At 45.0% G+C, this 27,024-nt stretch overlaps 1 protein-coding gene across 1 annotated transcript in view; it reads right to left on the bottom strand.

The window, feature by feature from the left end:
- The window catches only part of LOC106563762 (A disintegrin and metalloproteinase with thrombospondin motifs 2), a 100,071-nt gene extending 73,600 nt beyond the window's left edge, over positions 1–26,471 (bottom strand). Inside the window, exons 1-3 of the mRNA XM_045690151.1 lie at positions 26,205–26,471; positions 24,651–25,075; positions 13,610–13,778 (exon numbers count right to left, since the gene is read on the bottom strand). Of these exons, the coding sequence (XP_045546107.1) occupies positions 13,610–13,778; positions 24,651–25,075; positions 26,205–26,289 (679 nt within the window). The 5' untranslated portion in view covers positions 26,290–26,471. The remainder of the gene's footprint in view (positions 1–13,609; positions 13,779–24,650; positions 25,076–26,204) is intronic.
- Positions 26,472–27,024: the final 553 nt, after the last annotated feature.

Below are 27,024 nucleotides of genomic sequence, written 5' to 3'. Positions count from 1 at the left end.
GTACGTCAGCCCAGTCCAGGATGTCCTGTTCCCGCTCCTCGCACTAGCCTTGGGGTGCGTGTCTCCAGTCTGGTACCTCCACTACCAGCCCCACGCACCAGGCCTCCAGTGCGTCAGCACAGTCCAGCTCATCCTGCTCCTGCTCCTCGCACTAACCCTGTGGTGCGTGTCCATAGTCTGGCACTTCCTAAGCCAGCTCCACGCATAAGGTCTTCAGTGCGCAGTCCCCGTCCAGAGCTTCCGGCAACAGTGCCTTGTCCAGAGCTTCCGGCAACAGTGCCTCGTCCAGAGCGTCCGGCAACAGTGCCTCGTCCAGAGCGACCGGCAACAGTGCCTCGTCCAGAGCGTCCGGCAACAGTGCCTCGTTCAGAGCGTCCGGCGACAGTGCCTCGTCCAGAGCGTCCGGCGACAGTGCCTCGTCCAGAGCGTCCGGCGACAGTGCCTCGTCCAGAGCGTCCGGCGACAGTGCCTCGTCCAGAGCGTCCGGCAACAGTGCCCCGTCCAGAGCTTCCGGCGACAGTGCCCCATAGAGAGACGGCCCACAGTCCGGAACCGAGAGAGACGGCCCACAGTCCGGAACCGACGCAGCCAGAGTCGCCCTCCAGTCCGACACAGCCAGAGTCGCCCTCCAGTCCGACGCAGCCAGAGTCGCCCTCCAGTCCGACGCAGCCAGAGTCGCCCTCCAGTCCGACGCAGCCAGAGTCACCCTCCAGTCCGACGCAGCCAGAGTCGCCCTCCAGTCCGACGCAGCCAGAGTCGCCCTCCAGTCCGACGCAGCCAGAGTCGCCCTCCAGTCCGACGCAGCCAGAGTCGCCCTCCAGTCCGACGCAGCCAGAGTCGCCCTCCAGTCCGACGCAGCCAGAGTCGCCCTCCAGTCCGACGCAGCCAGAGTCGCCCGTTGCGAGGGTCCCCAGTCCGGGGTCGACGGAGAGGGACCTCGCTCTAGAGGCAACACTGAAGTGGGGTGAGCTAGTGGTGGAGCAGGGTCTGCGTCTCGCTCCTGAGCCACCTCTGTAGTAGGGGGTTGGGGGGGTGTAGCACAAGAACCGTCGGTGACGGTGGCCACCCTTCCTTCCCTCCCTTTAGTTTGGGATTATTACTATTTTTTTGTTTTGTTTTGTTTTTTGTGTTTTGTTTAAGGTGCATCAGGGGGCTGCACCTTTGGGGGGGTACTGTCACGTCCTGATCAGTAAAGGGGTATTTTGTTATTGTAGTTTGGTCAGGATGTGGCAGGAGGTGTTTGTTTAGAGTGTCTCGGGGTTTGTTGGTCTATGTGCTTATGTAAGAGGGGTGTTTGTTTAGAGTGTTCCGGGGTTTTTGGTCTATGTTAGTGTATTTCTATATTCAGTCTAGTCTTTCTATTTCTATGTTTAGGGGTTGTTGATTGACCTTCAATTAGAGGCAGCTGTTCCCTCATTGCCTCTGATTGAAGGTCCTATGTATAGGGGTGTTTGTGCTATCCTTACGACGCCCGTTACACCTGGTTAAATAAAGGTGAAATATATATATTTTTTTTAAATATGGTTCTTGAACACTTAGAGAATGTCAGTAGATGTGATTTTCCTGCAAGAGTTACATTTCAAAAAAGCGGAATTTGAATATTTAAAGAGGAACTGGGTTGGTACCTTAAATGGTGAAACATACACATTTATTTCATTGAATTTCCCAAAAGGGAAAAATAAGGTGTTTATAGATATAATTCAAGCCATATTAGATCAAATCCAGATAGGAACTATTAATTTATCAGATGACCTAAATCATGCATTCGATAAGATTGACAGACGTAGCAATAAATAAGGCAAATTCAAGAAACCTCCAAAGAGGCTGAAAAATGTATCTCTACAAATAATAGAAACAAAATGGTGCAGATTGAGGCCACGTGGTGGAGAGTGATGCTGGCAATGGAGATGGGGGTGTGAGCAGGTGGGTCTGGGCAGAGGTGATGTTGTGGATCTTTGATTGCATATTTATGTTGTTTGTATGTGTATATTCTGTATTGTAAAAAAATATTTTAAAAAGTAACAAGGACAAGCGTATCAAGATCATGTGTCTACACAAAATGAAGTGATTCTTGATGTTTTCTCTCTGAGCGGATCATAAAACAGCATCAATCTGAGATCATACTTTCCTTTTCTGTTGCCTCCTACAGTCAAATCCCATCCAGATGTATTTAGAATCCTAAACCTCCTCACGGGTTACCGAAGGTCGCCCCTCTGACACTCAGCTGATCCTCCACATTAGACCTGGGCTAGCTACACACTCAGATTATAACGCCGCCACTCAGATGTGATTGTTACACTGACATCACATGGAAATCAAAAGAGGGTGGTCTACGGAGATAGGTGGAATGGGCTGAAAGTAGCTGAGGGGTGGGATTAAAAAGCTTATGATCTGTAACAGTTATGACAGAAAACATTATATATCATGTATACCGGAGATGTCTGAGTACTATATATCCTAAATCTAACGTGATCTAAAACTCAGGCGTGGCTTCGGAACAAGTCTCTGAATGTCCTTGAGTGGCCCAGCCAGAGCCCGGACTTGAACCCGATCGAACATCTCTGGAGAGACCTGAAAATAACTGTGCAGCGACGCTCCCCATCCAACCTGACAGAGCTTAAGAAGATCTGCAGAGAAGAATGGGAGAAAGTCCCAAAGTACAGGTGTGCCAAGCTTGTAAAGTCATACCCAAGAAGACTTGAGGCTGTAATCACTGCCAAAGGGGCTTCAACAAAGGACTTAGTAAAGGTTCTGAATACGTAAGTAAATGTGCTATTTTATTTCGCAAAAATTGATAAAAAACAGTTTTTGCTTTGTCATTATGGGGTATTGTGTCTAGATTGATGAGGAAAAAAAGTTATTTAACCAATTTTAGAATAAAGCTGTAACATAACAAAATGTGGAAAAAGTCAATTGGTCTGGATACTTTCCGAATGCACTGTATATTTAAAAAACTATATCTTTATTTTATAAATACTGTGTAAAAAAGCACCATGCATGTAAAATGTGTGTAAAATATATATATAACAAATACACTGAACAAAAATATAAACGCAACATGTATAGCTTTGGTCTTATGTTTTATGAGCTGAAATAAAAGATTCCAGAATTTTTCAATACGCACAGAAATCTGATTTTTGTCAAATTTGGTGCAAAAATTTAATTACATCCCTGTTAGTGAGCATTTCTACTTTGCCAGGATAATCCATCCACCTGACAGGTGTGGCATATCAAGAAGCTGATTAAAATGCATAATCCTTACACAGGTGCACCTTGTGCTGGGGAAAATAAAAAGGCCACTCTAAAATGTGCAATTTTGTCACACAACACAATGCCACAGAGCATGCAATTGGCATGCTGACTGCAGGAATGTGAATAAAACTGGGTTTGCATAATTCAAGCATTTCTGTACAAACTGTCAGAAACAGTCTCAGGGAAGCTCACCTGCGTGCTCGTCGTCCTCACCAGGGTCTTGACCTGACTGCAGTTCGGTGTCATAACCGACTTCAGTGGGAAAATGCTCACCTTCGATGGCCACTGGCATGCTGGAGAAGTGTGTTCTTCACGGAAGAATCCCAGAATCAACTGTACCGCGCAGATAGCAGTGTGTATGGCGTTGTGTGGGCGAGTGGTTTGCTGATGTCAACATTGTGAACAGAGTGCCCCATGGTGGCGGTGGGGTAATGGTACGGGCAGGCCTAAGCTACGGCAATGAACACAATTGCATATTATCGATGGCAATTTGAATGCACAGAGATACCGTGACGAGATCCTGAGACCCATTGTCATGCCATTTATCCACCGCCTGTTTCAGCATGATAATGCACGGCCCCATGTTGCAAAGATCTGTACACAATTCCTGGAAGCTGAAAACATTCCAATTCTTTCATGGCCTCATACTCGCCAGACAGGACATCCATTGAGCATGTTTGGGATGCTCTGGATCGACGTGCGCAACAGCGTGTTCCAGTTCCTGCCAATATCTAGCAATTTTGCACAGTCATTGAAGAGGAGTGGGACAACATTCTACAGACCACAATCAACAGCCTGATTAACTCTATCCGAAGGAGAAGTGTCACGCTGCATGACGCAAATGGTGGTCGCACCAGATACTGACTGGTTTTCTGATCTACGCCCCTACCTGTTTTTTAAGGTATCTTTAACCAACAGATGCATAAAAAAATCCATATATTAGCATTTATATTTTTGTTCAGGGTATATACATAAATAAACAAAGGAAATGTGTTATGGTATGCAGTATACAAACCCCAACCACTAAACAAGATGTAGTCAGAACATCTAAGACAGCACAGGACTTTGTACAGAGGGAAGCAGGGACGCCTGTCAAAAAAAAAAGAATAACCATCCAACAGCCATTAGTCAAAGAACAAACGGAATGTTGTTATTTCAGGGAATGACTTTCAAGGAAAAACATGTGTGGCGGTAAAACAGACACACACACACACACACACACACACACACACACACTTAGCTAAACTTAAGTAGAAATAATGCAAGTCGTTCCATGTCAAATCAAATCTAATTTTATTTGTCACATGGGTGGAATACAACAGGTGTAGACCGTACCGTGAAATGCTTACTTACAAGCCCTTAACCAACAACGCAGTTCAAGAAATAGAGTTAAGAAAATATTTACTAAATAAACGAATTTAAAAAAATAATAATTAAGTAACACAAGAAAATTACATACAGTGGGGCAAAAAAGTATTTAGTCAGCCACCAATTGTGCAAGTTCTCCCACTTAAAAAGATGAGAGAGGCCTGTAATTTTCATCATAGGTACACATCAACTATGACAGACAAAATTTGAAAAGAAATCCAGAAAATCACACTTTAGGATTTTTTATGAATTTATTTGCAAATTATGGTGGAAAATAAGTATTTGGTCAATAACAAAAGTTTATCTCAATACTTTGTTATATACCCTTTGTTGGCAATGACACAGGTCAAACGTTTTCTGTAAGTCTTCACAAGGTTTTCACACACTGTTGCTGGTAGTTTTGCCCATTCCTCCATGCAGATCTCCTCTAGAGCAGTGATGTTTTGGGGCTGTCGCTGGGCAACATGGACTTTCAGCTCCCTCCAAAGATTTTCTATGGTGTTGAGATCTGGAGACTGGCTTGGCCACTCCAGGACCTTGAAATGCTTCTTACGAAGCCACTCCTTCGTTGCCCGGGCGGTGTGTTTGGGATCATTGTCATGCTATACATGGCCCCATTCATTCTTTCCTTTACACGGATCAGTCGTCCTGGTCCCTTTGCAGAAAAACAGCCCCAAAGCATGATGTTTCCACCCCCGTGCTTCACAGTAGGTATGGTGTTCTTTGGATGCAACTCAGCATTCTTTGTCCTCCAAATACGACGAGTTGAGTTTTTACCAAAAAGTTATATTTTGGTTTCATCTGACGATATGACATTCTCCCAATCCTCTTCTGGATCATCCAAATGCTCTCTAGCAAACTTCAGATGGGCCTGGACATGTACTGGCTTAAGCAGGGGGACACGTCTGGCACTGCAGGATTTGAGTCCCTGGCGGCGTAGTGTGTTACTGATGGTAGGCTTTGTTACTTTGGTCCCAGCTCTCTGCAGGTCATTCACTAGGTCCCCCGTGTGGTTCTGGGATTTTTGCTAACCGTTCTTGTGATCATTTTGACCCCACGGGGTGAGATCTTGCGTGGAGCCCCAGATCGAGGGAGATTATCAGTGGTCTTGTATGTCTTCCATTTCCTAATAATTGCTCCCACAGTGGATTTCTTCAAACCAAGCTGCTTACCTATTGCAGATTCAGTCTTCCCAGCCTGGTGCAGGTCTACAATTTTGTTTCTGGTGTCCTTTGACAGCTCTTTGGTCTTGGCCATAGTGGAGTTTGGAGTGTGACTGTTTGAGGTTGTGGACAGGTGTCTTTTATACTGATAACAAGTTCAAACAGGTGCCATTAATAAAGGTAATGAGTGGAGGACAGAGGAGCCTCTTAAAGAAGAAGTTACAGGTCTGTGAGAGCCAGAAATCTTGCTTGTTTGTAGGTGACCAAATACTTATTTTCCACCATAATTTGCAAATAAATTCATAAAAAATCCTACAATGTGATTTTCTGGATTTTTTTTCTCATATTGTCTGTCATAGTTGACGTGTACCTATGATGAAAATTACAGGCCTCTCTCATCTTTTTAAGTGGGAGAACTTGCACAATTGGTGGCTGACTAAATACTTTTTTGCCCCACTGTAAAAATAACGAGGCTGTATACAGGGGGTACCGGTACCGAGTCAATGTGCGGGGGGTAAGGGTTAGTCGAGGTCATTTGTCCATGTAGGTAGGGGTAAAGTGACCACGCATAGATAATAAACAGCAAGAAGCAGCAGTGTAAAAACAAAGGGGGGGTCAATGTAAATAGTCCACGTGGCCATTTGATTAATTGTATAGCTTTGGGGAAGAAGCTGTTTTGGTAGGAGCCTTTTGGACCTACAGTCGTGACCAAAGGTTTTGAGAATGACACAAATATTAATTTCCACAAAGTTTGCTGCTTCAGTGTCTTTAGATATTTTTGTCAGATGTTACTATGGAATACTGAAGTATAATTACAAGCATTTCATAAGTGTCAAAGGCTTTTATTGACAATTACATGAAGTTGACGCAAAGAGTCAATATTTGCAGTGTTGATCCTTCTTTTTCAAGACTTCTGCAATCCACCCTGGCATACTGTCAATTAACTTCTGGGCCACATCCTGACTGATGGCAGCCCATTCTTGCATAATCAATGCTTGGAGTTTGTCAGAATTTGTGGGTTTTTGTTTGTCCACCCGCCTCTTGAGGATTGACCACAAGTTCTCAATGGGATTAAGGTCTGGGGAATTTCCTGGCCATGGACCCAAAATATCAATGTTTTGTTCCCCGAGCCACTTAGATATCACTTTTGCCTTATGGCAAGGGGCTCCATCATGCTGGAAAAGGCATTGTTCGTCACCAAACTGTTCCTGGATGGTTGGGAGAAGTTGCTTTCGGAGGATGTGTTGGTACCATTCTTTATTCATGGCTGTGTTCTTAGGCAAAATTGTGAGTGAGCCCACTCCCTTGGCTGAGAAGCAACCCCACACATGAATGGTCTCAGGATGCTTTACTGTTGGCATGACACAGGACTGATGGTAGCGCTCACCTTGCCTTCTCCAGACAAGCTTTTTTCCGGATGCCCAAAACAATCGGAAAGGGGATAAATCAGAGAAAATGACTTTACCCCAGTCCTCAGCAGTCCAATCCCTGTACCTTTTGCAGAATATCAGTCTGTCCCTGATGTTTTTCCTGGAGAGAAGTGGCTTCTTTGCTGCCCTTCTTGACACCAGGCCATCCTCCAAAAGTCTTCACCTCACTGTGCGTGCAGATACATTCACACCTGCCTGCTGCCATTCCTGAGCAAGCTCTGTACTGGTGGTGCCCCGATCCCACAGCTGAATCAACTTTAGGAGACGGTCCTGGCGCTTGCTGGACTTTCTTGGGCGCCCTGAAGCCTTCTTCACAACAATTGAACCGCTCTCCTTGAAGTTCTTGATGATCCGATAAATGGGTGATTTAGGTGCAATCTTACTGGCAGCAATATCCTTGCCTGTGAAGCCCTTTTTGTGCAAAGCAATGATGACGGCACATGTTTCCTTGCAGGTAACCATGCTTAACAGAGGAAGAACAATGATTCCAAGCACCACCCTCCTTTTGAAGCTTCCAGTCTGTTATTCGAACTCAATCAGCATGACAGAGTGATCTCCAGCCTTGTCCTCATCAACATTCATGCCTGTGTTATCGAGAGAATCACTGACATGATGTCAGCTGGTCCTTTTGTGGCAGGGCTGAAATGCAGTGGAAATGTTTTTTTGCGGATTCAGTTCATTTGCATGGCAAAGAGGGACTTTGCAATTAATTGCAATTCATCTGATCACTCTTCATAACATTCTGAACTATATGCAAATTGCCATCATACAAACTGAGGCAGCAGACCTTGTGTCATTCTCAAAACTTTTGGCCACGACTGTAGACTTGGCGCTCCGGTACGGCTTGCCATGCGGTAGCAGAGAGAACAGTCTATGACTAGGATAGCTGGAGTCTTTGACAATTTTTGCCAGAGGAAGGCCCTAAAAATGGTGGTAATGGTATAGAGGTCCTGGATTGCAGGAAGCTTGGACCCAGTGATGTATTGGGCCCTACCTTCTGTAGTGCCTTACGGTCGGATGCCGAGCAGTTGCCATACCAAGCGGGGATGAAACTTGTCGGGATGCTCTTGATGGTGTAGCTGTGGAACTTTTTGAGGTTCTGGAGACCCGCTCCACTTCAGCCCCATCGATGTTAATGGGGGCGAGTTCGGCCCTCATTTTCCTGTAGTCCACGATCATCTCCTTTGTCTTGCTCACATTGAGGGAGAGGTTGTTGTCATGGCACCACAAAGCCAGGTCTCCGACCTCCTCGCTATAGGCTGTCTCATCATTGTCGGTGATCAGGCCTACAACTGTTGTGTTGTTAGCAAAATTAATGATGGTGTTGGAGTCGTGCCTGGCCATGCAGTCATGAGTGAACAGGGAGTACAGGAGGGGACTAAGTACGTACACCTGAGTGGCCCTGCTGTTGAGGATCAGTGTGGCAGATGTGTTGTTGCCTACCCTTATCACCTATGGGCGGCCCGTCAGGAAGTCCAGGATCCAGTTGTAGAGGGAGGTGTTTAGTCCAAGGGTCCTTAGCTTAGTGATGAGCTTTAGGGGCACTATGGTGTTGAACGCTGAGCTGTAGTCAATGAACAGCATTCTCACATACAGTGGGGAGAACAAGTATTTGATACATCTCATTTAGCAGACGCTCTTATCCAGAGCGACTTACAGTAGTGAATGCATAAATTTCATTTCATGCATTTTTGTACTGGCCCCCCGTGGGAATCGAACCCACAACCCTGGCGTTGGACACACCATGCTCTACCAACTAAGCCGATTTTGCAGGTTTTCCTACTTACAAATCATGTAGAGGTCTGTAATTTTTATCATAGGTACACTTCAACTGTGAGAGACGGAATCTTAAACAAAAAGCCAGAAAATCACATTGTATGATTTTGAAGTAAATAATTTGCATTTTATTGCATGACATAAGTATTTGATACATCAGAAAAGCAGCACTTAACATTTGGTTCAGAAACCTTTGTTTGCAATTACAGAGATCATACGCTTCCTGTAGTTCTTGACCAGGTTTGCACACACTGCAGCAGGGATTTTGGCCCACTCCTCCATACAGACCTTCTCCAGATCCTTCAGGTTTCGGGGCTGTCGCTGGGCAATACGGACTTTCAGCTCCCTCCAAAGATTTTCTATTGGGTTCAGGTCTGCAGACTGGCTAGGCCACTCCAGGACCTTGAGATGCTTCTTACGGAGCCACTCCTTAGTTGCCCTGGCTGTGTGTTTCGGGTTGTTGTCATGCTGGAAGACCCAGCCACGACCCATCTTCAATGCTCTTACTGAGGGAAGGAGGTTATTGGCCAAGATCTTGCAATACATGGTCCCATCCATCCTCCCCTCAATATGGTGCAGTTGTCCTGTCCCCTTTGCAGAACAGCATCCCCAAAGAATGATGTTTCCACCTCCATGCTTCACGGTTGGGATGGTGTTCTTGGGGTTGTACTCATCCTTCTTCTTCCTCCAAACACGGCGAGTGGAGTTTAGACCAAAAAGCTATATTTTTGTCTCATCAGACCACATGACCTTCTCCCATTCCTCAATTGGATCATCCAGATGGTCATTGGCAAACTTCAGATGGGCCTGGACATGCACTGGCTTGAGCAGGGGGACCTTGCGTGCGCTGCAGGATTTTAATCCATGACGGCGTAGTGTGTTACTCATGGTTTTCTTTGAGACTGTGGTCCCAGCTCTCTTCAGGTCATTGACCAGGTCCTGCCGTGTAGTTCTGGGCTGATCCCTCACCTTCCTCATGGTCATTGATGCCCCACGAGGTGAGATCTTGCATGGAGCCCCAGACCGAGGGTGATTGACTGTCATCTTGAACTTCTTCCATTTTCTAATAATTGCGCCAACAGTTGTTGCCTTCTCACCAAGCTGCTTGCCTATTTTCCTGTAGCCCATCCCAGCCTTGTGCAGGTCTACAATTTTATCCCTGATGTCCTTACACAGCTCTCTGGTCTTGGCCATTGTGGAGAGGTTGGAGTCTGTTTGATTGAGTGTGTGGACAGGTGTCTTTTATACAGGTAACGAGTTCAAACAGGTGCAGCTAATACAGGTAATGAGTGGAGAACAGGAGGGCTTCTTAAAGAAAAACTAACAGGTCTGTGAGAGCCGAAATTCTTACTGGTTGGTAGGTGATCAAATACTTATGTCATGCAATAAAATGCAAATTAATTACTTCAAAATCATACAATGTGATTTTCTGGATTTTTGTTTTAGATTCCGTCTCTCACAGTTGAAGTGTACCTATGATAAAAAATGACAGACCTCTACATGCTTTGTAAGTAGGAAAACCTGCAAAATCGGCAGTGTATCAAATACTTGTTCTCCCCACTGTAGGTGTTCCTTTTGTCCAGGTGGGAAAGGGCAGTGTGGAGTGTGATTGAGGTTGCATTCATGTTCTTGGGCACAGGGACTATAGTGGTCTCCTTGAAACATGTTGGTATTACAGACTCAGACAGGGAGCATTTTCTTCTTTGCTTATGGCCTTATATAGCTCGTTGAGTGCGGTCTTAGTGCCAGCATCGGTTTGTGGCGGTAAATAGACGACTACGAATAACATAGATGAAAACTCTCTTGGTAGATATTGTGGTCTACAACTTATCATAAGGTATTCTACCTCAGGCGAGCCATACCTCAAGACTTATTTAATGTTAGACATCGCTCACCAGCTGTTATTGACAGAAGTAGCTGCTCTGTCCTGCCGATGCACAGAAAACCCAGCCAGCTATATATTATCTGCGTCGTCGTTCAGCCACGACTCGGTGAAACATAAGATATTACAGTTTTTAATGTCCCGTTGGTAGGATATTCTCGACCGTAGATCATCGCACTTGTTTTCCAGTGATTACACGTTGGCCAATAGAACCGATGGTAATGGTGATTTACTCACTCGCCTACGAATCCTCACAAGGCACCCGATCTTCTCCCTCTGTATCTCCACTTTTTTTTGACGCGAATGACGGGGATTTGGGCCTGGTCTCCGGAAAGCAGTATATCCTTCGTGTTGGACTCATTAAATAAAAAATCTTTGTTCAGTTCTAGGTGAGTAATTGCTGTTCTGATGTCCAGAAGCTATTTTCGGTCATAAGAAACGGTAGCAGCAACTTCATGTACAAAATAAGTTACAAACAATGTGAAAAATACACCCTATGCCAATCCCACCCCAAAAACCAGTGTACAGTATCAGTTCTCTATGTTTGACAAGTAGTATGAAGCTGTGGCTTGGAGTATTGCTTCACCATACTATGTAATGTATTCCCTGTGAATGTGTTGATAGTTTCCCCCCCATTCAGAGAAATGTGTAATTGAAATCACTTGCATTATTTACCATTTAGTAGTGTGAAGGTACCAGGTTTGACCACTAGATGCCACTGTTCCTGCTATACCGCCACACTCTTCTATTCATTTTGCTGGTCCTTTGTGTTTATTAAATAGATCACAACATAGATCACCCTGTTAATTAAATCCTTGTTTATTTAGTTAGTTTAAATGCTTGTTTAGTTAGTTAGTTGAATCCTTGTTTAGTTATTTAGTTAATTCCTTTTATAGTTAGTTAGTTAAATCCATGTTTACTTATTTAGTTAAATCCTTGTTTAGTTATTTAGTTCAATCCTTGTTTAGTTAGTTAAATACACATTTAGTTAGTTATATCCTTGTTTAATTAGTTAGTTAAATCCTTGTTTAGTTCGTTAGATTCTTCTAGTTATTTAGTTAAATCCTTGTTTAGTTAGTTAGTTAAATCGATGTTTAGTAAGTTAAATCCATGTTTAGTTAGTTAGATAAATCCTTGTTTAGTTATTTAGTTAAATCCATGTTTAGTTAGTTAAATCCTTGTTTAGTTAGTTAAATCCTTGTTTAGTTAGTCAAATCCATGTGCATGATGTGAAAGGGAAGGCATTCCACAAAGAGGCATGAAATCTAATAGTGAACATACTTGGACAATGGGTCCTCAAGATAGTTATGTTGCAAAATGTAACACTTCAAATAAAATGTGCCTTTTTCCTTTTAAATTTATTAGAAACAATCTTCATGTTTATTGTTTACTCAATGTCCTTTCGTTCTCTTTACAAGGTCCATCCAGATTCTGCTCTAGATCAGCCATGCTCTCCTCCACTGGAGGAGTTTAGTTTACTGTAGGCTAATATCACATCAGCACTCAGCCCTGCCACGTAGGAGTTGGCTGGCTGTAGCTCGTCTTGGCTGCGAACGACGCACCTCTGATGGATTTGTGCAACTACATCTGAGCCTCCGATCCAATCCGCACAGCTGATGCCAAAGTCCATCATGCGGGTGTTTCTCCCGTCTCCAATTTCCTCATTAGAAGTTCATACAATTTTGTGTGGAAGTGTGTGTCTACGTGTTCTTTAAGTATATATAAATTGTGTGAGAGCATGTGTGCATTTGTCTTATGAGAATTTGTGTATAACAATCCAACTTGGCAGAATGCCCGGAATACATATGTCTTTTGTATATTCTTTTAGAGTAGACTAGAACGACTCAGAAAAAAACCTACACATCTGAAGTGACTGAGAAGCAAGTCTCCCAATATCCTTGGGCTGAGCTCTGTGGTTGGAACTGAAGTGACATGTGAATCCCTTTTATGACTTTATTATGTCTTTATCCACCCACTCAGATTACTGTATCTTCTATCTGCTCGGTCAGGGGAGTTTTGGTGAACTCTGACCACCCCTGAGGAGGGGATGGACAGGGTCAAATGGGAGTCGGGGGTGGGGGGGGGGGGTAAATAGTTTGATGATTAGACTATGAACTAGAGAGAAGCGAACATTGCACCATAGTGTACTTTCCCACTAGTGAGAATCCTTTATTATAAGTCCAATGACTGCCTTACTGTAGATATCCAATTGAGAAAGAAAAAGTTGAACATTTGGTTAATTCGAGTTTAGCAACCTTTGCTTTATCCTACAAGGGTTTCAAGCTATCCTCCAGTCTGATTTGCTCTGTAGAGACATGCCAGAGAGTGTATTTACGAGCGTATCACATGTCATGACAAGTTATGTATAGAATGAACTAAAGATGACATTATAGAATCAGGCAATACTTAAAATCAGAAAAAAAACTACTGTTAAATTAGATGCTTTCTCTGGATAGCGTTCAATTTGTTCATTAGGCTTGACAAGGAGAACTAGAAGGGCATGGAGAGGGATACGTTTGTTTTCTCTCTGTACAATAAAGCAGAGTTCACTGCCAGTTCAACAGATATTTCAACAGGGACACAAATGGAATGTCTAGAAGAGACCCACATAAGGCTTAGCAGCATTCAGCACTCTAAAGTTACAGATGATGACGACCTATGAAGGAATGTCATCATGTCTCCTGACAGTCAGAAAAAGCATGCGGGTTCTGTAGAGGTGTATCTGAAGTTCCTTTTACCTTGGGGGTAAGAGTCCGCTGTTTGATTAACATGGGGTCTCTTAATGGCAGAGGAGCGATAAACGATGTGATGTCGTCCGTCTCGGCCCTCCTCCTCCCCCGCCCCATCCCCTCGGTGCTCCAGGGGTTCGATGAAGAACTCCTCCCGCCCCATGCGGATCATTCCTGCCTGAGAAAGATGAGATGAGAAGGGGGTTGAACTCTACAATCACAAGCATCTATCTACCTGGAAGAAAAACAACTTTAAATAACACTTTGAGAATAACTTAACTGAGAAGGGAAATGCACAATAATCAATATATCCACCACTTTAAAGCTCGGCCCGAAGAGAGGACAACATTGACAAAAATACAAATTACATGAGACTGCGAAGAAACATGAGTTGATTGATATGGGGCCAATTTATATCAACCATCTGATCAACAATTTAGATAAGCCAAAACAGCGGTACTAATACTTCAATAAATGCAGACAGACAAAATGTGGCGTGACAGCCCAAACCAGGTGGCCCCCTATCCTGTGTCTGTCGTGGAAAATGGGGAACGGGGAAGAGGAGGGATGTGAATGTAAACTTTAAAACACACTGTGACTGGAACAGACACGCCTGTTCAGGGTCAGCTCAACACTGCTTCTCTCTCTGACCCCGACCACAGAGCTAGAGATGGGCTGCTGAGACTGCCATTTAGCACAGCCTCCTGAGAAGTATTACACAACAAGCTGTCACATCCTCCCGAGGTTTAATTACCAAGGAAAGGTCTGGACTCTGCATAAATCGACACCAGCAGTTACACCTCGGTTAGCCAACTCTCTGAGCCACTGTGAAGTCAAACTTAACCTGCCTTACCCCACAGCATGGCTAAGTACACATCTTCCACTCAGAAAATCAGTTGCTCAGTCACCTCATCTCAGGAACTCTAGAACTCTAACAGCTTATTAAAGTCATGCCAGGGAATAAAGGAAAGATTCTACTCTGGGCTGCAGGAATGAAGCACATACCTCAGTCTTGAAAGAAAGAATTGTTACTGCAGCAACTTTGAAAAACAAATAAACTAAGTCAAGTCATTTTATATTAAACAATGGTGCAAGACTGGGGTTTTTGCAGACTAATTCTTTCCATTTGGCTACACTGTCATAGACATCCAAACCCGTAATCTGAAATAAAACTCTGTCTTCAACAACAAATAACTTTCCCAGATGTCAAATTCTCTCTTGCCAACTGAAAATCGTAAACTAACATTTGAGGGATCAACTTCACTTAACAATCACAAATAAATCACTAGCTCTCACTACCAGCTTTACTGTCAGAACAAGTCTACAGTGTCCACACAGTTGGATCAGTGGTCCACTAATCAGGTATTATACCCACACCACTCTGTACATCTTTAGCTGGAAAACGGCATAAACATTGTAAACGTTGACAGGAGAAGTGAAGGAAAAGTTAGCATAAACCATGCTGAATTGCAGAATCTTTTTGAAGATGTGATCCAGCTCCACTGTAACAATGAGACTTTTCCATAAGCCTGAGAGGCTCCAGAGCCTGCCTGGACTGCCAAGAGTGAAATAGGAGAGCAGAGCCTGAGAGAGAGGGCCTGAGCAGCTCCGTCCCGGTTTCCAGCTCAGAGTCAGGCCTGCCTGAGGCGGAGGGAGGGTTCTGATGGAGAGAGCAGCGCTGTGCTGCCTTTGGATTGTTGGATCTGGCCAAGAGGGTCAGCCTGCTGCCTCGCTAAGAGACTGGTCGCCCGGGAGACCTGCTGTTCATTCCCTAACTTTTCAGTGTTCAGTGTGTGTGTGGCGTATGTGTGGCGTATGTGTGTGTGGCGTATGTGTGTGAGGGGGCAGGAAAATACATTAATCCAGAGGTAGTTATGTCTGTAGGGAGGAGGAGGAGCACAAAGCCTGCATGACATGTTCCAACTTTGCCTTGGTGCCAGCTTTCTGTCTGTCTGTCTGTCGGTCGGTCGGTCTGAACAGGGGTGGAAGCACGTGAGCACTACCTTAGCTCTCACAATGGACAGCTCTGTGTGAAATGACAGATAGTGTATACTGCAGCTAAGTACACCTCTTTGAGGTAATGACAGCTTTGAAAGGGTTGACAATAGTAATCTTTTCAAGTTCATATGAATGAAAGAGCCATTGTAAAACCTAACCCTGGGTAACTAAAAGTTATAATAAACTCTCCATTTTTACTGCTGGATTTATATTTCAGTGGAAGGGCCATGGAAAAGAGAAAATACAGTGTTTAAACTGGAAATAAAGTGGATAAGTTGTTTCCCAATGACAGCGTCCTCACACTCTATGTTGGAAAGGAAAGTTTAAGAAGACTATATGGGGCCATATCCATAATACTTGATTAAGAGAGATATTTCCATTGCACAAAAGCATGACCTTATGTTCCTTGGCAATAGTTTCCATTGTAAAAAGGCCAAAAGTGTTTCAAAACTTGTTGACTCACAGTATTCAGTGTTAGTTTCTCATTGAACAGGTCATTGGTTTACATGACCCTCACTCACACTGCTCCAAAGAAGGGATTTCTAAACATCCTCAAGCTTCCTCTCAACCTTTAATTGAATCAGCACTCCACTCATGATACTGTGTTAATTGTCAGCCTTTTCAACATAATCTAACACATCAATCGATTACATTCAATCAAATCTGAGATTAGATGTTTTGTTGAACATTGGAAGTGAATTGTGCCAGTTGTTATTGTGGCAAGTGAAATAGACACTCAGATTGTGCCACCAAATCTCTGGGATTCAAGGATTAATGAGTCCTGGAGCAAACTTCATTTTGATCCTGAGTTGGATACAGTATAAAGTCCTGAATTAACATAAACTATTCAAAATCGTCAGTTTCAAATAAATAAAATATCATCAACCATGTTCATTTTCAAGCCTGGCAAGAATCAAAGGTGCTATGATAATACAGGCCAAAGCTACTTATGATTTGAGTTGGATTGTTGATGTTCATTCCAGTTATCTCCTTCATTTCTCTGTTAACCACTGGCAACAGGAATGTAGGACATCAGAGAGAGTAGAAACTGAAACCCCTTTTGGGCTGCCTCCCTTCACTGTTCATTACAAGCTGTCATTCAAACTCACGGCAGCAGAACTCTACTTACAGGTGTCAGGAATCAACACAACCACATCAATATTAATATCAACACACGACGATAAAAGCCCAATAAAACAAGAACTATATAAAGTGAAATATGCTCTAGTCTGGTCTAACGCACACAATCTGTCTCCCTCTCTCACTCTCTCTCAAACTCACACACACACACACACACACACACACACACACACACACACACACACACACACACACACACACACACACACACACACACACACGGAAGCACACACACACACACGGAAGCACACACACACGGAAGCGCACACACACACACACACACACACACACACACACACACACGGAAGCACACACACACGTTTAAATGTCCTGGATCATCAGGTCAGATCTCACATGTATTGACTGCCTTATGAATTCTCTTGGTTAACATCCTCGGCACACTGCTCTTTTCATTTTGGAGAATGCAACTCCTGCAGGGATTGGACGAGCCAGGTGGCTGACATCCCATCTCCTACTGTAACTACAGACAGGTCCAGACGGGAACCATCAAGACCAATTCTCCTACTGTAACTACAGACAGGTCCAGACGGGAACCATCACGACCAATTCTCCTACTGTAACTACAGACAGGTCCAGACGGGAACCATCACGACCAATTCTCCTACTGTAACTACAGACAGGTCCAGACGGGAACCATCACGACCAATTCTCCTACTGTAACTACAGACAGGTCCAGACGGGAACCATCACGACCAATTCTCCTACTGTAACTACAGACGGGTCCAGACGGGAACCATCACGACCAATTATCCTACTGTAACTACAGACAGGTCCAGACGGGAACCATCACGACCAATTCTCCTACTGTAACTACAGACGGGTCCAGACGGGAACCATCACGACCAATTATCCTACTGTAACTACAGACAGGTCCAGACGGGAACCATCACGACCAATTCTCCTACTGTAACTACAGACGGGTCCAGACGGGAACCATCACGACCAATTCTCCTACTGTAACTACAGACAGGTCCAGACGGGAACCATCACGACCAATTCTCCTACTGTAACTACAGACAGGTCCAGACGGGAACCATCACGACCAATTCTCCTACTGTAACTACAGACGGGTCCAGACGGGAACCATCACGACCAATTATCCTACTGTAACTACAGACAGGTCCAGACGGGAACCATCACGACCAATTATCCTACTGTAACTACAGACGGGTCCAGACGGAAACCATCAAGACCAAATCTCCTCCTCTTCATTCCCACTCATCACTTTCACATTGCATTTTGGATAGAGTCACAAACAACCCTTTGTCCATGTGAGCTCTGAGACTCTTTTCCTTTGCAACATCTTTCTATACAGGTCACACTCCTCCTACACACCATGAAATACATCAACAACTCTAAATGCTACGGTGTCAGTCATGGAATTCTTCCAAACGATATATATATATATATATATATATATTAAATCTGTGTAATTGGACTGTGTCTCGTGGCAACGAAAGAAAGCTGACACAGAACCAAACAAAAAACAAACATGACAAGATATTTATTGGCTTCCATGTTTGTGATGAGTGTTCTCTAAGGAGGTCAGCTGTATTCAGGTGTATAGACCTGTTCTCTACCGCAGAGGCCTTGTGTCTTCCAGGTCAAAGATCCTCTTTTCACTCCAGCTGGGCCTGTCCTCTCAACTATAAATCCTGACAAGAGCGTCAATATGTCCCTTTGAAACAGTAATGTAACACACAGCCTGCTGGACTGGGTCTACAGCCTGCTGGATTGGGCCTACAGCCTGCTGGACTGGGCCTACAGCCTGCTGGACTGGGCCTACAGCCAGATGTACTGGGCCTACAGCCTGCTGGACTGGGCCTACAGCCAGATGTACTGGGCCTACAGCCAGATGGACTGAGCCTACAGCCAGATGTACTGGGCCTACAGCCTGCTGGACTGGGCCTACAGCCAGATGTACTGGGCCTACAGCCTGCTGAACTGGGCCTACAGCCAGATGGATGAGCGATGGAGAGAGGGAAGAAAATAACACCAGAAGAATGCTATCTTGTATCCTACAATTAGGACTGAGGTTTCCATCCACACTCAAACAGAAACGGATCTAAACTCCTGGTGAGAGGAAAGGAAGTGTGCCAGTGCAGTCACAGTGGGCTCCCCACTCTGTCCTTCCAATGGAATAATCAAAGGCCACAGCTTCTCCATAGAGAGCCAGGGGATTCTGGAATGGCCCGACCTGATAAGTGTACCTCTTTCACCCCTCTCCATGGCCCGCTCAACACCACAAAGAGAGTGACTCCTATTGGCCCAAACCAGGGAGAGGTGCGACAGATGGCTGAAACAGTTAGCCCTGGTCCAATTTGGTGCATTTGGCTCAACATTGATTTGAGAAGGCTCGGAGGTCATGTAAGTACAGACACAGCTCCAAACACCCCAGCCACATCCGTGCCAGAGGAGCAACATGAACAAAATTCATACAACTTAATTATAGCACAAAAGTTAACCCAACTAAATAAGTGACATCTACCGCTTGTGTTGAGAAAAGACCCCTGGGACGACAGAAACTTTAGAAAGGTTGCATCTTTGTCACTAGGTTAAACACAGATGACATAGGCTATATCGTGCAAAGGCTGAAGGATTTCCAACCAACACAGAAACCATCACAACGCAAAATTGCTTAATTTCCTGAACTTTTGGGAAGCGTGTGGTCTGTATGGGATTATGGTGTCTTTGGTGGCTTGATTGAAAGTTGGATAAGACTACCAGCTGTTCTTACTGTTTGTAGTACAGAAGGCTTTCTTAAACTATGGATCCGGACCCAAAGTGGGCCCTGGGCATGCGAGAGGTGGGTCGTGAGTTATACATCTGTAATCACACACTATTTATTCTTAATTTGTGTCATTGGGGGACGATTTGGGTCATGGTGGAACGGTCAATTTCTCATTCGGGTCTCGAGCTGTAAAAGTTTAAGACCCCTTGTAGTAGAGGATTGACTGCTCTGATATTATAACACAGAGAAAGTAATATGTAAGTTATATTTAATTATAATTCAGCAACGCAATGCATCTCTGGAACAAGGTCATACGGGACAGATCACACAGAGAAGGGATGAGGGAAAAAAATAGATAGATATCACACACACACACACACACACAGAGACTTTAAACTGACAGGATGACCCCTCAGGACAAATTGCATAAGAGGATGGTTTCCATGACAACTGTCTGTAGCATAGGCCACAGCAGATTTGCTCAGGCCACCCAATCTAATTTAGCCTGGGTACCAGTCTCTTTAGCTAATCCACTCCCTGTACTCCATGTCATGTGCCAAGGAGACTGGCCTTTCTGCCATCTTCAAATATTAACGTTCTATCATTAATGAGCTCGAGGAAAACAGAGGATTTGATCCTGATTCGATCACCCTCACAGCTATCTTCCAATCACAACAAAAAATGTATGCACATTTTGGAACTTTTTTTCTCCACAGAACACATTGGTATTCGGTTACTAAGCAACAGTTTTTTGTTTGTTCAGATGCTCACATCTAAATTCTCAAACTAAATACATACAGCAATTTCAACCACAAAATGTCTTCGTTTTGAAATACAACTTACTTTGTTATAAATTCTAATTTCGAAGCTCCACATGATGTCATGGAAAATAATGTTTTTTCCAACAACCAATGAGCAACTCCGCTGTAAATTCAGCGCATATTGAACATGGACATTGCCGAAAGACCAGTATTTTTTGGCAATGACAAGGAGTGGCGAGTGAAATGTTAGCTAAAGAGACTGGTACTCACACTAAATCTAACCTAAGAGGCCATACCAACACATCACTTTTTTTCTGAGAATCATTTGGTGGATGTCACTTCCTCCTACAGATACTGTGGCAATGGCAACAGCTTGTGCCTCTGCTTGTAGGGCATCCCTTACTCACTTGTCCCTTAGCAGGGGTCCAGGACCAGCATCATGCCCCTGCCCTTCTCAGTGCAGCAGCCTACTCTGGACCCGTATTCATAAAGAATCTTGGAGTAGGAGTGCTGATCTAGGATCAGTTTTATCTTTTAGATCATAATGAATACACGGAGGGACCTGATCTAGGATCAGTTTTATCTTTTAGATCATAATGAATACACGGAGGGACCTGATCTAGGATCAGTTTTATCTTTTAGATCATAATGAATACACAGAGGGACCTGATCTAGGATCAGCACTCTTTCCTTCTCTGAGATACTTTATGTACACAAGCTCCACTCTGCTGCTGGTCTGCTGCAGTCTGCTAATAGTGATACTCATGCCTGGCCTGCACTACCAATGACCTGGGGCCGACCAGCAATGACCCGCATACTGAATACTGCCACACTGCCTAGTGGAGGCCGACCAGCAATGACCCGCATACTGAATACTGCCACACTGCCCAGTGGATGCCGACCAGCAATGACCCGCATACTGAATACTGCCACACTGCCTAGTGGAGGCCGACCAGCAATGACCCGCATACTGAATACTGCCACACTGCCCAGTGGAGGCCGACCAGCAATGACCCGCATACTGAATACTGCCACACTGCCTAGTGGAGGCCGACCAGCAATGACCCGCATACTGAATACTGCCACACTGCCTAGTGGAGGCCGACCAGCAATGACCGGCATACTGAATACTGCCACACTGCCTAGTGGAGGCCGACCAGCAATGACCGGCATACTGAATACTGCCACACTGCCTGGTGGAGGCCGACCAGCAATGACCCGCATACTGAATACTGCCACACTGCCTGGTGGAGGCCGACCAGCAATGACCCGCATACTGAATACTGCCACACTGCCTAGTGGAGGCCGACCAGCAATGACCGGCATACTGAATACTGCCACACTGCCTGGTGGAGGCCGACCAGCAATGACCCGCATACTGAATACTGCCACACTGCCTAGTGGAGGCCAACCAGCAATGACCGGCATACTGAATACTGCCACACTGCCTAGTGGAGGCCAACCAGCAATGACCGGCATACTGAATACTGCCACACTGCCTGGTGGAGGCCGACCAGCAATGACCCGCATACTGAATACTGCCACACTGCCTGGTGGAGGCCGACCAGCAATGACCGGCAGGGAGAAGTTTGTTTCATTATGAGATTACAGCTTTAGTTTTTACAACCCTCTGTTTTGATGCAGACCATATGAAAAACATCTGCCTACATGAAAAAAGTCCTCAGTCCTTCTGTGCAGTGATACACAACCACAACAATCTACCAGGGCAGTGGTTCCACTTTTCAATCTCTCCTGTCTCTTGGATGACCTCAGTCTAGCCATCTTTATTACTATGGCATTTCCCCCTCTGTCTATCAACTGAAGCTAGTAATTTAAGTCACTCACGGACAGACACTCGCCAATGAGACCGTCCATGTTTGAAGACCAGTCTTTCCCTTGATGGTTGTTTTCTGACACTGTAATCTGGACCTGTTTATTGGACAGTTCTGATCATAGCACTGCAGTGTAATTTGTCCAGGGGACATGGGAAACAACACGGTGTAAAGAGAGAAAATCACAGTGGTGTCTTTTTTTAACAAATTGTTTATCGCTAATTCTAAACGCAGACTTGTCTGAAACCTACCTTGAGAGATTATTAGTGTGTGTGTCTCTAAGGAGTATATTTAATTAAACAGAGGGGATTTCAGCTAAACTATTTCATGTGATCATTAAGGAGATGTGGTTTATTTCCTGCAGGGTGGGAGGGAGAGGGGATGAAGCATCTGTTTGAGATATGAAGTGTTAGCCTCCAGGCACTAAAACCTCCAACAGCACAGAGACCTGCATACTGAATGCCGCCACCCTACCTGGTGGAGGCCAATCAGTAATGACCTGCATACTGAATACTGCCATCCTGCCCTGTGGAGGCCAATCAGTAATGACCTGCATACTGAATGCCGCCACCCTACCTGGTGGAGGCCAATCAGTAATGACCTGCATACTGAATACTGCCATCCTGCCCGGTGGAGGCCAATCAGTAATGACCTGCATACTGAATACTGCCATCCTGCCCTGTGGAGGCCAATCAGTAATGACCTGCATACTGAATACTGCCATCCTGCCCTGTGGAGGCCAATCAGTAATGACCTGCATACTGAATGCCGCCACCCTGCCTGGTGGAGGCCAATCAGTAATGACCTGCATACTGAATACTGCCATCCTGCCCTGTGGAGGCCAATCAGTAATGACCTGCATACTGAATACTGCCATCCTGCCCTGTGGAGGCCAATCAGTAATGACCTGCATACTGAATGCCGCCACCCTGCCTGGTGGAGGCCAATCAGTAATGACCTGCATACTGAATACTGCCATCCTGCTCGGTGGAGGCCAATCAGTAATGACCTGCATACTGAATACTGCCATCCTGCCCTGTGGAGGCCAATCAGTGATGACCTGCATACTGAATACTGCCATCCTGCCTAGTGGAGGCCAATCAGCAATGACCTGCATACTGAATACTGCCACACTGCCTGGTGCTGGCCAACCAGCAATGACCTGCATACTGAATACTGCCCCCCTACCTGGTGGAGGCCAATCAGCAATGACCTGCATACTGAATACTCCCACCCTGCCTGGTGGAGGCCAATCAGCAATGACCTGCATACGGAATAATGCCACACTGCCTGGTGCTGGCCAACCAGCAATGACCTGCATACTGAATACTGCCATCCTGCCCTGTGGAGGCCAATCAGTAATGACCTGCATACTGAATGCCGCCACCCTGCCTGGTGGAGGCCAATCAGTAATGACCTGCATACTGAATACTGCCATCCTGCCCGGTGGAGGCCAATCAGTAATGACCTGCATACTGGATACTGCCATCCTGCCCTGTGGAGGCCAATCAGTAATGACCTGCATACTGAATACTGCCATCCTGCCTAGTGGAGGCCAATCAGCAATGACCTGCATACTGAATACTGCCACACTGCCTGGTGCTGGCCAACCAGCAATGACCTGCATTCTGAATACTGCCCCCCTACCTGGTGGAGGCCAATCAGCAATGACCTGCATACTGAATACTCCCACCCTGCCTGGTGGAGGCCAATCAGCAATGACCTGCATACGGAATACTGCCACACTGCCTGGTGCTGGCCAACCAGCAATGACCTGCATACTGAATACTGCCATCCTGCCCTGTGGAGGCCAATCAGTAATGACCTGCATACTGAATGCCGCCACCCTGCCTGGTGGAGGCCAATCAGTAATGACCTGCATACTGAATACTGCCATCCTGCCCGGTGGAGGCCAATCAGTAATGACCTGCATACTGAATACTGACATCCTGCCCTGTGGAGGCCAATCAGTAATGACCTGCATACTGAATACTGCCATCCTGCCTAGTGGAGGCCAATCAGCAATGACCTGCATACTGAATACTGCCACACTGCCTGGTGCTGGCCAACCAGCAATGACCTGCATACTGAATACTGCCCCCCTACCTGGTGGAGGCCAATCAGCAATGACCTGCATACGGAATACTGCCACACTGACTGGTGCTGGCCAACCAGCAATGACCTGCATACTGAATACTGCCACACTGCCTAGTGGAGGCCACTTAGCAATGCCAAACAGGGAGAAGTTTGTTTCATTATGAGATTACAGCTTTAGTTTTGATTACAATCCTCTATTTTGATGCAGACCATATGAAAAACATCTGCCTACATGGAAAAATATCCTCAGTCCTTCTGTGCAGTGATACACAACCACAACAATCTACCAGGGCAGTGGTTCCACTTTTCAATCTCTCCTGTCTCTTGGATGACCTCAGTCTAGCCATCTTTATTACTATGGCGTTGCCCCCTCTGTCTATCAACTGAAGCTACCTAACACGTTCTGCGGGCGTACTAGCAGGTTAATAACTATACATGAAGGATACATTTCTCAACGGTGCAGCACTTACCAGGCCATCACAGTTGCTGAGAGCGACGGATGTGTCCCTGACGTTGGTGACCTCTCCTACATAAAAGCAGTCGCTCTCCAGTAGAGGCTCGTAGCGGGTCTGGCTGCCCTCCTCATGCCACTCCACTTTAGCTCCGGGGGCCACCAGCCTGGAGTTGAGGCGCAGGTGCAGGTGAAGCTCCCGGCCAAACACAGTGACGTTGTAGAAGAGTGTCTCCCTGTGCCTGGCGGTGCCCTCTCCTTCCTCCGGGTCTCCATGGCTGGGGTCTGAGGCGGCTGCAGCCTCCCTCCTCCAGCGTCTGTAGACCTGCTGGTGCTGGCTGTCCAGCTGAGGTGCGGAGACTGCACCTGAGAGGAAGCGGCCCTCTGCGTCAGTGTTCACAGGCCTCACCACCCCATATTCCCTCAGGACATGCTGCAGAGACTCTGTGTGCAAAGGGAGAGACAGTCACACACTGATCAATACACACACACACACTGATCAATACACACACAATCATGCATAGGAGCTCAGATGCACACAGTCACACACGCACACATGCACGCACACACACACTCAAGCAGGTACAGCTTTGGTATCTAAATAGCATGGGTAAATAAATAAATATGCTGGGTCTCACTTGATAAACATGACATCATACAATGTGAATCTGTGAATAATATAGATCAGACATTTTACAGCCACAACTGACTTTGGTATATTCCCAACCATATCAAATAAACCACAGGCAACAACAAATAGGCCTATCAAACAGCGTTTTAAACTTCGTTGTGCCAATTGCCAAAGTGTTCACGCCCGTTCCCCGCGCGCAGATGAGCATGCGTTTTACACCGTGGGTAGGTAGGCAGACTATCATTCTTTAGTCGTTTCAAATTCTATGTTTACAACAAGACTACGCAAGACTGTATCCATCACTTTGTCGACTTCAGTTTAGGTTGGAAGCAGTGACCCACCCAGTAGGCGACGCAGGGAAGCACGCGGCAAGACAGTGTGATGCTCAACGCTGTCAATTTGAAATAATCGAGGTCGTAATTAAATTAATTAAATTGAAGTGTCAAGTTTCATTTAATTCAAAACATTTATTTTACAAGTCAAAATGTAAATTCTTACTTGGAGAGGTCGTTGTTGTTGTTAGGCTAACTAATAGCCTAACTGCTGTAAAAACTTCAACAATAAATTAGCAAATTCACGACTTATCAATAGTGCATGATCAATCTGCCATTGGAATGTTCTTTACATGGTGAATTTGAGCGCACGTAAACTGTGTTTGGATGCAAAATAAATGTGGAAAAAGTTGGTGTCATGCAAAAGAAAGGGAAACCTTACTGAGACACTGCATTGTTTATAAAGAAACTACCGTGCCTTACCAACTCCAGGATATGTCTGTTTCTGTAAAATATTATTGAACATTTCTGGGCTACGAAATAACCTCTGTGAAATTGACATGCATCAAGAGTCGAATCGTGATCAGATCATATTCTCAACGGTGGTGCCTAGGTTAAGCTTTACACAACTGTATAAAACGTAGCCTATAATATCACAAATCCCACATACCTATGCTATTGGATATATAAAGTCCATTCGCGTGAATTAGTTGCAGAAAAATAATAAAGAATGCAAATCCAGTCGTCACATCCATTGCAGGTCCGAAGAAAAAGACCGCACAGGATAGAGGCGGACTTTGAGATTCTAGATAAACGATCTACCAGCCCCTAACCCTCCCGAACAGATCTTAAAGCTCTCTCTCGGTCTTTGATGGTGTTCACAGTGACAGCTGAAAAACATCCACTCTCTCAATTGCTATTAAATGTCACATTCTCACTTACAGGGAACATTGATAACGATATAGCTGAAATGTTTGCCCACTTTAAATCGATAACAAACTTTACAAATGGGCATAAGACATATCGGTGTGGGAACCAGCACTTTCCATCACCAAATGACATTGCCTTTCCATGGTCTGTGGAGCATAACCTAATAATAATAATACTACTACTGCTACTAATACTACTACTGCTACTACTATTGCTATTACTACTACTGCTACTATCACTACTACAGATATTACTACTACTGCTACTACTACTGCTACTGTTACTACAACTACTACTACTACTGCAGCTACTACAACTACTGCTGCTACTACTACCGCTACTGCTGCTACTACTACCACTACTACTGCTACTACTACTATTACTACTACTGCTACTATCACTACTACAGATATTACTACTACTGCTACTACTGCTACTACTACTGTTACTACTACTACTGCTACTGCTACTATTACTACTGCAGCTACTACTATTACAGCTACTGATGCTACTACTACAGCAGCTACTACTACTACTATTACTACTTATACCACTGCTAC

The sequence above is a fragment of the Salmo salar genome, chromosome ssa11 (genome assembly GCF_905237065.1).
Source record: "Salmo salar chromosome ssa11, Ssal_v3.1, whole genome shotgun sequence".
NCBI classification, from domain to species: domain Eukaryota; kingdom Metazoa; phylum Chordata; class Actinopteri; order Salmoniformes; family Salmonidae; genus Salmo; species Salmo salar.
This window is presented reverse-complemented; position numbering and strand designations above follow the sequence as displayed.